Source organism: Archocentrus centrarchus, chromosome 22, assembly GCF_007364275.1.
Source record: "Archocentrus centrarchus isolate MPI-CPG fArcCen1 chromosome 22, fArcCen1, whole genome shotgun sequence".
NCBI classification, from domain to species: Eukaryota; Metazoa; Chordata; class Actinopteri; order Cichliformes; family Cichlidae; genus Archocentrus; species Archocentrus centrarchus.
This window is the reverse complement of record NC_044367.1, coordinates 4,565,060-4,577,146: the sequence shown is the minus strand read 5'-3', so window position 1 is coordinate 4,577,146 and position 12,087 is coordinate 4,565,060. Positions and strand designations below refer to the sequence as shown.

General features: G+C 41.5%; 1 protein-coding gene across 1 annotated transcript in view; it reads left to right on the top strand.

Annotated features, from left to right (window-relative positions):
• Positions 1–12,087, top strand: part of syne2b (spectrin repeat containing, nuclear envelope 2b) — a 169,869-nt gene that overhangs the window by 48,280 nt on the left and 109,502 nt on the right. The window contains exons 27-45 of the mRNA XM_030719074.1: positions 209–396; positions 725–806; positions 965–1,056; positions 1,177–1,297; positions 1,435–1,725; positions 2,721–3,316; positions 3,436–3,591; positions 3,746–3,896; positions 4,133–4,291; positions 4,672–4,839; positions 5,117–5,218; positions 5,358–5,558; positions 5,662–5,869; positions 6,101–6,213; positions 6,297–6,499; positions 6,660–6,767; positions 10,667–10,946; positions 11,164–11,493; positions 11,618–11,947. Of these exons, the coding sequence (XP_030574934.1) occupies positions 209–396; positions 725–806; positions 965–1,056; positions 1,177–1,297; positions 1,435–1,725; positions 2,721–3,316; positions 3,436–3,591; positions 3,746–3,896; positions 4,133–4,291; positions 4,672–4,839; positions 5,117–5,218; positions 5,358–5,558; positions 5,662–5,869; positions 6,101–6,213; positions 6,297–6,499; positions 6,660–6,767; positions 10,667–10,946; positions 11,164–11,493; positions 11,618–11,947 (3,879 nt within the window). The remainder of the gene's footprint in view (positions 1–208; positions 397–724; positions 807–964; positions 1,057–1,176; positions 1,298–1,434; positions 1,726–2,720; positions 3,317–3,435; positions 3,592–3,745; positions 3,897–4,132; positions 4,292–4,671; positions 4,840–5,116; positions 5,219–5,357; positions 5,559–5,661; positions 5,870–6,100; positions 6,214–6,296; positions 6,500–6,659; positions 6,768–10,666; positions 10,947–11,163; positions 11,494–11,617; positions 11,948–12,087) is intronic.

The following is a 12,087-nucleotide window of genomic DNA, read 5'->3' as shown; positions in this document are numbered from 1 at the left end:
CTTAACCTTCTTTTGTAATATTAGGTGCTAATAAGCAGCAATGTTATATTTCAAGTTCATTTATAGCTGTATAAATATAAAAAAATGCAAGAAAAGAAACAAAAATCTAAGTTTAAGAAGAAGATTTTAATTACTGCATCTTCTCGGGTCAAAGCAGCTCTATAATGCTTTTGTGCTTACTGTTTTCACATTCAAAAACATTCAACAGGCTTGCTTCTCAGCGGACTTTGCAGAGGCAGAACAGCACCTACAGGCACTGAAAGAGTTGTGTGACACCCTTAGCCCTGAGGATGCTCACCGCTTGGCCCAGACGCAGCTGAGGGAGTGTGAGAAGAGGCTGGCTGCCATCCAGCGTCAGTTCAGTGGAGACCAAGATGCACCACTCCCTGATTCTAGGTGGGGCCTTACACAGAGGTTTCAAAACAGCAACGAGTCAGCACACAGTCCTCCAGACAATTTCTAATTCCTTATTTCATTTCTAGTATTAAGCGAAAAATCTGATTGTATATTTTAATTAGTTATGTAATTAATATTAATGTTTGGAGGTATTTTGTTAAATTACATTTCCATTTATTCAAAAATGTAGTTATATTTAGAGATGAGCACAGAGCCAGACATCCTTCAGACTTTCAGACTCACGAGTCCATCAAGTATGCTGCTGTCTTACGCAGAAACGTGTGTTGAACGTTGAAGGAAAAAAATGATAATAATTTCAATTTTACAGGATTCCTGTTGCCTTCAGTGAGGATCTGAGGACCCAGAAGGAACCTGCTAAACCAAGTGATAAACCTCAGGTCTCGGCTGAGGTATGACTCGCCATTATCAAAAATGCATTCTAGATTTAAACAGTCACAGCTTTAACAAATTTTAAGGAAGAAGAAATGCAGACCAACCTTTGCATTTAAAACCCAAAGTTGATAATGAGCTTGTGCATGAGCTGCAGCATCTTGTTTCCGTTTTTCAGGTGACAGTGAAGACAGCTGCTGTGGAGAGAAGGGAGGTTGAAAAGCAGATGTCTGTAGAGGATGAAGTCTCCAAAAAGGAAGCTTTAGAAAGGTGAAATAAATATAGCAGTCTTAGCTTTTATAAGCAAAGGCAACATACAAATCAAAACATTTTGGAGGTTGTTATATTTCATGCTCAAGCTCGGTGGTTTTTGGTTTATTGACCCTCCAGATATGAGAGTTCTAAGAGGGCTCTGCAAGCCCAACTAGCCAAAAATGAACAGAGCATCAAGGATGTCCCATCTGACTCAGTCTCTCTGAAAGGCCTGCATACACGGCTCCAGGAAATACAGGTACTATAACTTTATAACTTTATTGTCAGGAACAAACTGTGTTAAAATATAAATGATATATTAAAAGATTGTTTGGGCAAAATGACTTAATCCCCATAACTGGCCAATAAACTTGAGTTGAACTCCCTTCTTCCTAGTTCTTGAGACAAGAGACTGGGTCTCTTTGGTCTGAGTATGCAAACCAGTGTTCCCATTTGAGTGGAAACACTTCTCTGGAGCAGGAGAAAGCAGAGCTGCAGGATCAGTGGCGCAGCCAACAGTCCAGCCTTCAGAGGAGAGGGAGCTCACTGAGTGCTGCCCTCAGGCAGATTGATTCCACTGAGAATCACATGGTGGACTTCACCGACCGCCTGGACCGTTACCTGAGACAGCCCAAAGACATCACTGGCTTCACACTGGCCAATACGAACATCCTGAAAGATATAAAGGTCTGCTGTCAGCCATACATAACTTTCTTTTGTTTAATTTTCTATGACACAAAAGCATTATCTAGGCATTGGTAAAAACATCTGTCTGGATTTCCAATAAATTTATGCAGAGATCAGAAACAACTGGATGATTGGAATTCATCGTGGAAAATATGCAGAATGCATCCATCCATACATTCTCTCCCACTTATGCTTTTCACGGTCACGGGGTGTTGAACTGTTGATAACATAAATCTTACAATTTATATTTGCTAGTGTATTTGCTAGTCTAATCCCCTTTGTCATCAACTCATAAACACCACAGTATGTTTTCTGAAAGGTTAGTGTGGCAAAGAATTTAGACATCAATGATCAGTGTTAATTTCGTTGACAAAATATTTTCATCATAGGTTTCGTCAACGACCCTTTTTTTCATGACGAAACGAGACAATAACTAAATTAAAACCACCTAAAAGGATAAAAACGACGCAAAATTAATTGACACTTTAGTCTTGACGAAAGTGTCAATTAATTTCACAAGAAAATGAACTGACACTCGTCTCATTTTCGTCATGAGAAAAGGGTCGTTGACGAAACCTATGACGAAAATATTTTGTCAACGAAATTAACACTGTCAATGACTTCAGCCCTTTTAAGATTATTTATCAACAAACAGTCGCACATTTAATATTTCTGCCTATGAAATGAGAGGAATTCTCAAAGATTTAAGAATGTTTTTAAAAAAGATGGACAATTTTTAAAGAAAAGGCTGGTCCCAAAGCACCCTTTCCCTTACAGAAATTAATATAATGTGTCTTGAAAAAGCTGGAGTCAGTCTGCCTTATTACATACACAGAGACTATAAAGATACATGCACAGAAAGGTGAATTCTGAGCTCATGAGGAAAGGGAAGAATGCTTTTTTTTTTTTAATATTCATGTAGTAGCAAAATAAAATTGTGCACACAGGCCTCATAAATCAAACTCACACTGCACCTTGTTTCTTTTTTGCTAAAGGAATTGGATGACAACATACAGAGTGAACTGGAGCAGCTGTCCCGACTGGACCCTGAATCCAGTGACTTGGATCCAAGGGAACGCTTCCCTCTGTCCCGTGAATTTGAGACTCACAAAACCAGCTTGGATCAACTCCGGCAGCAAGTCCGGAAGAGCGAAGCAGCTGCCCGCGCCCTCGACCGATTTCTAATGTCACTGCGCACTGTGGATGAGGATATCTCTGGTATCCAAGGCCCTACCTGTAGTGATGCTGTGGTGTTACAGGACTGCCGCTCTAAGCTGGCACTGATCAGGCAGAGCATTGACAGTTTGAAAGAGAAAGCGCCTCAGCTGGATCTACTCCTGCAGGGAGCACGGCTCACAGTCACAAGGGATGGTGTCCCAGCCTCCTGCCTCGATATGGTGAGTGCCCTGCTGAGAAGGCTGGAGGAGGCTGACGGTGGGCTGGCTAGCCAGCAGAAGGTCCTTCAGAAAGAGACCCAAAGCAAAACCCTGGGCCTGAGGAAGAGGACGATGCTGGGGGAGCTGAAGAAGCTGCAGGATACGATTGAAGCACAAGGCCTGAAAGAGGCCACCATGCCTGCTTTGCAACACAGGTGTGTCTTTTTACCAGTGCGATAGTGCGTCTGCTGTCCTGTGATATTTTGATTTGTGAAGTTGGTATACTGATACTGACATTTGCAAAATTAAATTCTGAATTTGTTGTACTTTTCAGGCTCCGTGCCCTCTCAGATTTAGAAGGCCAGCTGCAGGCTCAGAACACTGAGCTTCAGAGCCTCCGTGAAGTCCAAGAGAAACAGGGAGGAGGAGAAAATCTCTTTCAGGATCTGGAGACTCAGTGGAGGGAGACTCAGAGGGCTTTTTCTGACAGGTAGGGTAGACACAAGCACCATAAATAAAGTCACTAACAAGCTACACTGACTTATATGCTGTCCTCAACTATTGCTAATATTAGTTAATAGGATATTCAAGTAAACTGCCATATTTCTTTTTACATCGTAATCTGTATTTTCTTCCACTTGAAGGAAAAAGCAGTGCAGCACTCTGTTAGAGCTTCTGAAGAAATTCCAGACCTGCCGGAATCACCTGAGCAGCACCATCCAGAAAGCAGAGCAGGCCATCAGTGATAAGGCATCTTACATAGGAAAAGACAAACTGCAGAAAAGTATGGCAAAGGTGTGTCCATAAAACTATATATATGTTGTATTTCAACATATTTTTCCACAATTCTGGAATTGACTTTTGCAAAAATTCCCTAAAAACAGCTTAAGATGAAAACATTTACTGTAAAATGTCTCTGTACTGTATGCACTAAATGAAATGAACCAGTAGATGGCAGACACTTTCTAAATATGAGATCACCGATCTTAGTGTGAATTTAAGCGGTCTTTATATCATGTACACTTGTTTAGGTCTGTGATATTAAGGAGGAGCTGGCTGGTCTTGGAGCGCCGAGGGAAGAGATGAGGAGCGTTTGCAGACAGTTGCAGTCTGAACTGAAGAAGTTTCCAGACTGCAGTGAAGCTCCATTTGAAGCAGAGGCCAACACACTGATGGACAACTGGCTGGATGTATGCAGCTATGCACTGACACATACAAATATTGTTCTTGTGAACAAATAGAGGAATTCTACTAAAACTGTAATTAAGCAAACAGGGAAGGAGGCAGATCAGAGACTCAGTGACACTGACAGCTTAGTGTCTGAGTTAAAAATTATACCTTCACAAGCTTGTTGGATTTAACATCCTCTGTAAATGGCAGTATTTTCACTGGGTGTCAGTCTGACATGGATCCAGTGTTTCCTGTCTCCAGAACTGCTCTGTCTGTGACAAATATTAAAAGTACAACTCAAAGTTAAACAGAAAAACTGAAGTCTAGTTTCATTCTGATAGGAATATTTCTATTTTAGCTCAGCTTGACTAAATATTTGTGTTTTTTGGTGCCCTTGAAGGTGACAGAGAAGACAGATGCCTACATGGATAACCTACAAGTAGGGCTGGAGCTGTGGGAGAAGCAGCTGATGCTGGGGGCAGAGGTGGACAGCTGGGCTGGGGCCAAACTTGCCCTGTTTGCAGAGAGTCATGCTTTCCACAATGAGCAACAAGTTCTCACCATGAAGGTACTGAAGTAAAAGTCATGATATTTAACTGTTTAGCGGCCGCCTTGAAGACATCTTCAGTCATTTTTACACTTGAGTTTTAGTGTCTTTTAAAGTGAAATAATTCCAGTTACACTTTATGTGATTCATATGTATGACATGGGAATTTTGATTTTGTGTGTGTGTGTGTGTGTGTGTGTGTGTGTGTGTGTGTGTGTGTGTGTGTGTGTGTGTGTGTGTGTGTGTGTGTGTGTGTGTGTGTGTGTGTGTGTGTGTGTATTTTTGTTTGTTTTTTCAGGATGAGATCCAGGCCAATGAGGAGAACATTGCACATTTTCACAAGAAATCTGTTGAGATCCAGGAGATGCTGCAAAGTCAGGAAGCTCCACTGGAGCTACAGGTGAGTTGAAACATTGATATTTTCTTACAGAGATATTTACAACATTATTTCAGTGTTTTTCATATGTGAAATTTTTTTTTAAGAGAATTATTTCCACTGTACCGAGCTTCTCTTCTCGTCATTCCTTTGTACCTTCTAGGTGATGGAAACCCAGCTGAGAACGCGAATGGGGCAGGTGAAGGAACTGTTCACTGAGTGCACAGATGTTTTTGAGGAGCTAATAGCTGTGAAGAAGCATCTAGCTGAGAAGGTAGAGGAGTGTCAGACAGCAACAGAGAACATCCAGAGTCGTATCAACGAGATTAATGCTTCAGCACCAAATGTGGAAGCCCAGATACAGGTATACAGCTGCTTTATGTTACAGAGATATGCAGTATGGTACTCCCATATCAGTGAGTTCTCTAGAATGACCGCCACTTATGATATTTTGTGTCACACTACAGGATCTGTGTGAGGATCTAGAGTCTCAAGAAGAGCAGGCTGAGGCTGTACTGAAGGAGGTGAGTTTGGTTTCCAGTGTGGCCAGCCCTCAGGTGCTCGAGACACTCTCTGTTGACTGCAGTAGGCTCACAGAGGCCATCTCCCGCACCAAAGACATGATCCAGCTGAAGAGAGAGGAGAGGGACAAAGGTCTGCTCAAAGTTATCAGAGGTTAGTATTGAAATTGTGCTCTTAATCAGCTGCCTATCAGAGCTTTGGCAAAATATATCTCATTGCAGCAGAAGAAACCCACAGATCCTTTACAATAGTCCTTATTTATTCATTTTTAGATAAAAATTGCTGTGCATTTGGCTCACGTACATGGAAGGAAGGGACATGTTTTGGTCCTGATATTACTTAGTGTAATTCTGTTTGGGAGTAATTTTAAAAAAAATTTTCCAGATGAGAAGCAATCATTCGAGGAATGGTTCCAGGACTTGCAGCTGGCAGTCAATGAGTGCTTTGAGAACCCCGAGAGCAGAACAAATGTGGAAACATCTTTGCAAAGACTGGCTGTAAGTTGACGGATACGTTTATGGGTAGATAGAAACTGTAGATTATTGTTTGATGGATGGATGCTGGTGTTTTCTTTCATTAGGGTTTCTTGAAGTCCAAGGATGCAGAGAGACGTCTTGACCAGCTGAAAGATCAGCTAGAGAGAGGCAGGAAGCAGGTTCCACCTCAGCAGCTCTCTGAGTTTACTGACTGGATGCAGGAGCAGCAGGAGGAAGTGGTCACATTCAGAACCCACTGCCACAACCGACAGAAACAAATGGAGTCACTCCTCAGCGACTTGGACAGGTCATTTCTGTTTCTGCTAATGTTAAATGCTGTGCTGTTAAGCAACACAGGTGTAAAAACTGGACCATCTTGATGAGCATTCCCACAGACTGATATGAGATGATTGTAACCACCAACAGAATGTTTGTTTTTATTTTGTTTTGTTTTTTTTGTAATTTAGTCTGCAGAAGCAGCATGATAGCCTCCGTCAGTGGCTTCAGAACAAGGAAAAACAGTCTGTGGTGCCTGAAAAAGTCAAGCAACTTCTCAAAGACCTGCAGGACGAGAGGTGATCTTCAACATTCATACAGCCATAACCGGAAATATTCCAGGTCACATGTAGTAATAAAATACAGTTTGTTGAGCTGAGGAAACAGTGGGGAAAATAGTGATTTGATCCTCTGTGGAATTTGTAACTTGTGCTCACTTACAAAGAAATGAACATTATTTAATTTAATTTTAGTTTCATTTTAATGGCGAGAGACAGAATCTCAACCAAAAATCCAGAAAAAAACACATTACATAAAAGTTTTAAAGGTACTGGAACAGTGAGGCCAATTCTTTTCCTTTTTGCTGTGGACTGAAAACATTTGGGTGTTACATCAAAAATCAATATGAAACAAAAGATCAACATCTCAGTTTGTTTTCCCCAGGATCTGGATCTGATACAGGAGATAGCACCTTTTGTCTGAACCCACCCATTTTTCTTGCGAGCACAAGTATTGGAACGGATGAACTTAAAATAGGTTAAAGTGAACAAGATTTAATATTTAGTTGCAAAAATGCTTTTCTTCCAATAACTGCATCAAGTCTGTGACCCACTGATATCACTAAACTTTAGCATTCTTCCTTTGTGATGCTTTTCCAGGCTTTCACTGCAGCCTCTTTCAGCTTTTGTCTGTTTTGGGGGTGGGGGGGTTACTCCCTTCAGTCTCCTCTTTAGCAGGTAAAATGCGCTATAGGGTTTAAGTTTAGAGACTGAGTCTAAAACAGGGGTCTCAAACTCCAGGCCTCGAGTGCTGGTGTCCTGCAGGTTTTAGATGTGTTTCTGCTTCAACACACCTGAGTCAAATATAGAAGACGTTAGCAGGACTCTGGAGAACTTGACTGCATACTGAGGCGGTTCAGCCATTTGATTCAGGTGTGTTGGATCAGGGACACATCTAAAACCTGCAGGACACGGCCCTCAAGGCCTGGAGTTTGAGACCCCTGGTCTAAAACCTTCCACTTCCTGCTCCGGATGAACTCCTTTGTAGTTTCGGCAGTGTGTGTTTTGGATCATTATCTTGCTATCTTGATCTCCAAATCAGTTTGTTTGCATCTTTCTTCAAATTGACAGACAAAATGTTTCTGTAGACTTCTGAGTTCATTGTACTGCTGCCATCATGAGTGACATCATCAATGAAGATTAATGAGCCCGTCCCAGAAGAGGCCATCCAAGCCCATGATTTTCCATCTTGTCTCAGCTTCACACTTGCTTGTTTTTCACCCACAGACAGCTCTCTGGTTTTCATGTTGGTTACTCTAACTATAAATGCACCGTCTGCACAGGGAAAACCCAAATCTGAAACTGAGCGCAGACAATCAGTGACATTTGTTGTTTGAATAATCAGTGTAACAGGACAAACCTGGCCAACAAAACACACCTGTCAGTCACATGTTCCAATACTTTGGGCTTGGAAGAAAAATGGGTGACTTCAGACAAAAGGTGCTGTCTTCTGAACTGTGTGGATGAGATCCAGATGTAAATACCTGGAAATAAAAGCTGAGATGTTGATCTTGTGGATAATGTTCAACTTTTAATGTCAAACGCAAATACTTTCAGTCTACAGCAAAAAATAACGGGATTGGAGGGGAGAATCCTTTGTTGGCAAGCACAGCGATTAGACATTTTTTGTAGTTGGTAATCACATTCGCACACTTCTCAGGAGGGATTAGGGCCCACTCCTCTCTAAATCCTTTAGGTTTCTTGGCTGCTGCTTGGTGACTCGAAGCTTCAGCTTCCTCCACAGATTATCTGTAGGACTGAGGTCTGAGACTGGCTAGGCCACTCCATGACCTTAATGTGCTTCTTCTTAAGCACTCCTTTGTTGCCTTGGTGGTATGTTGTGGGTCATTGTCTTGCTGGAACACCCATCCATGACCCATCTTCAGGATTCTGGCTGAGGGAAGGAGGTTCACATCTGAGATTTTACAGTACACAACCCCGTCCCGCACCCTTAGCAGTAAAACAGCCCCAAAGCATAATGTTTCCATGTCCATGCTTGTCTGTGGGGCTGCTGTTCTTTGGATCATACTCAGCGTTTCTCTTCCTCCAAATATGATCATCCTCACCCCATAAGGCAAAAGTCTGCATGGGACTCCAGACCAAAGGTGATTGATGGCTATTTTATATTTCTTACATTCCTGAATAAATGCACCAGCAGTCATCTTCTCATCAAACGTCTTGCTGATGGTCTTGTAGCCCATTCCAGCCTTGTGCAAGCAGTGTTCTTTTTGTTAATGATAACGAAATTATTTAGTTGACAAACCTTTTTTTCATGACGATAACACGACGATGACGAGATAAACATGGCTCTTTGATGACTAAAACATGATGAGACGTCTGTGGGTTTTCATTGATGAGACAAAACTAGCCGAGAAGGTTAATGAATGTTCCGTCAGTCATCCAAAATGCATGACATGTCTGACTATTGTGCTTGTAATCTGTCAGTCTAAAGGTAAAACTTAGCAGCATCTGTCCCACCAATCCACTCTTTTACCCGCACATCACAGGCGGGGAAAAGAGACACACGATTTACCTCGAATGCTAGCGATCAGGTCCTCTGCCTCCCACCTGTTTGGAAAATCCCTGTTTTCCACTTTTCATTTGGCCATTTTTGAGGGTCAGGCAGCTTAAATGTCACTATAAAAAGTGCTGACGGATTTTTTTTTTTTTTTAATCCGCTGATCAATATGTCATTGGCAACAGGTAAAATGGATTAGCGCACAGGTCTTGGCCTGCACGGCAGCTTTTGCAGTGCATTGTGGAATTTGTAGTATACGTGGTGGGAGCACTGTTTACCTGCTGGCCATTAATAATACCTATATGAAATCATATAAAGCCTATAAAATTATATGGCTCCCTGAGGGCCTTGAGTCTGACACACGTGCTTTAATCACTGATGGACCATGGCGGACGGGTCTCGGTGGACGCAAACCAAGAAAAGATCTATAGACTTATTTTCACATTTGAAAGAAAGAAAAGAAAAACTGAATACATTGTGCAGGGAGACGGTGGTAACTGTGGATTAAAACTTGGTGGAAAAAACACCACAAATCCTAAGCAGCACCTGAAGGCTCACTACCCTGATATTTTGCACTAGTTAAAGATGGCCTGGTGTTGTGTGGTGTCTGTTTTTATAGATAATATACAACTTAATTGCCCTGGCAGACAAGGTCAAGATAAGCATGTGTTCCTCATCCATTGCTTATATTTTGAGCGTATGTGTGTTCATTGCACTTTGGCAAATTCTGAGAAATAAAGCCCCAATTACCAAAGTGAGAATGTTTTTGTTTACTGCATTTTTGGAGTAATTGATTCCACTGTTACCACTAATTATTCAAATTAATTTATAAAGACTAATACTTTGGGGGTTTTTTTCCCACTAAAGCTGACTAAAACTTGACTAAAACTTTTTGAGTTTTTGTCGACTAAAACTGACTAAAACTAAGAAGCATTTTCGTCCCAAAGACTAAAACTAAAACTGAAAATCGTTGCCAAAAACAACGTGTGAAAACCTACAATCTTTTCCCTGACATCCTTTGACAGGTCTTGGTGGTGGTGTCGAGGTTGGAATGGAAGAAGGTGATTCTGTGGACGGGTGTGCTTTATACACTTAATGAGTTGAGATCAGGAGTATCTGTTATTGATCGATTGATTGTAATGTGTATGATGCGTGGGCACAAAGCCAATCTGTACAAACTGTCAAATTGTAAGTGAGCAAACTTACAAATTCAGCAGGGGATCAAATACATATTTCCCCCCACTGTAAATACTGTAGGCATTAATGAACAAATATCTTGTTATATATAAATAAGAGTAATTTATTAATTTAATAATAGTATAAGATATAGAAGGGCCATACTGATTGCTGTCAATATTAAAAAGGTTTAAATATAGAACACTTTCTACTTTCCATGCAACAGTGGTAGAGCTGAGACCCTCAGTGAGCTGTTGGCATCAATACGCAGACAAGGTGTCAGATCTGAGAACCTCCTGAAGGACAGTGATAACCTGATACAACGCTACAGAAACCTGGAGGCCAGGCTGCTGAAACAGGCCGAGGCCCAGAGCGTGCTGGATGGAGAATACAGTGTGTTTAATACTCAGGCTGAGAGCACCAGGACCTGGATCAGTGACCTTTCACAACCTCTCACCATTCCAGACAGAGACACAAACACGGAGGAGAGAAAGTCCAAAGCACAAGTTAGTGGAAGGGGTTTCTAATCTTATTTAAATCAGCATGTTTAAATCTTTCTTCTAGTAATGTTTTGGGTGTTTTGTTAGCTCATCTGACAGAAAAGCCAATGAAATTCTACTATTCATAGGATATTTCACCTTACTCTTAGAGTATTATAATAATAAATTAGGTAATTAGTTTTAATGATTGAGTGTTGAACATGTTTTATGATTTTGTCACCAGGCCATCCTAAGCTGCAAACCTGAGGGAGACTTTAAAGTGAGCAGCCTGAGAAGACAAAGCAAAAGTCTGTGTGAGAAGGAAGACTTGGACGAACGCAGGAAACAAAACGTTCAGCAGTTGGTTACAGACACAGAAAAACAGTGGATGACAGCCCTGCAGGCCGCTGAGGAGGCTCTCAGAAAGGCAGAGACACAAGCTATTCTAGACAAAGACCTCGATGCGTTCCGAACCCAGAATGAAAGTGTCCAGTCATGGATCAGAGACCAGGACCAGAACCTGAAGTCTTTAGGTGGCCACTTGCAAGTTGAAGAAAAGCTACAGGTTGCACAAGTGAGTGTAAAATTACATACAGATCAACTTGCTTAGGATGGGTTGTAATTTGTAGATTAACTTGTACAGGCTATTTTTTTTTTTAAATAAAGTGGTCACCTAACAGGGTATCTGTTCTCTTAAGGCTGTTCTGAGCTCCAAGCCTAATGGAGAGTCAAAGCTCCAAGATCTGAAGCAACAGTGCCAGACTCTGTGTGACAACCAGAGCTTGGATGAGAGCAGGAGACAAAAGCTTCATGATGCAGTCAGACACACAGAGGAGCAGTGGAGGAAAGCCTTGCAGGGTGCCGAGGAGGCTCTCAAAGAGGCAGAGACTGAAAAGGCCACAGAAAGAGACTTTGATGCTTTGAAAACCCAAAGTGAAAACATCCAATCCTGGATCGAAGAGCAGAAGCAGAAACTATTGTCCCCTGGTAGTCATATGGAGTCTGAAGAAAGGCTGCAGATTGTACAGGTGAGTCGGACCTGACTTGAAAGTCTATTATATCATACTAGAGTTATAAAACTGTAGCAGCACGACAAAGAGCAATGAAACACTGTTGCACTAAATGTCTTAAGTCATGTTTTTTTCATTATGTCTTCTGCATTTTTGAC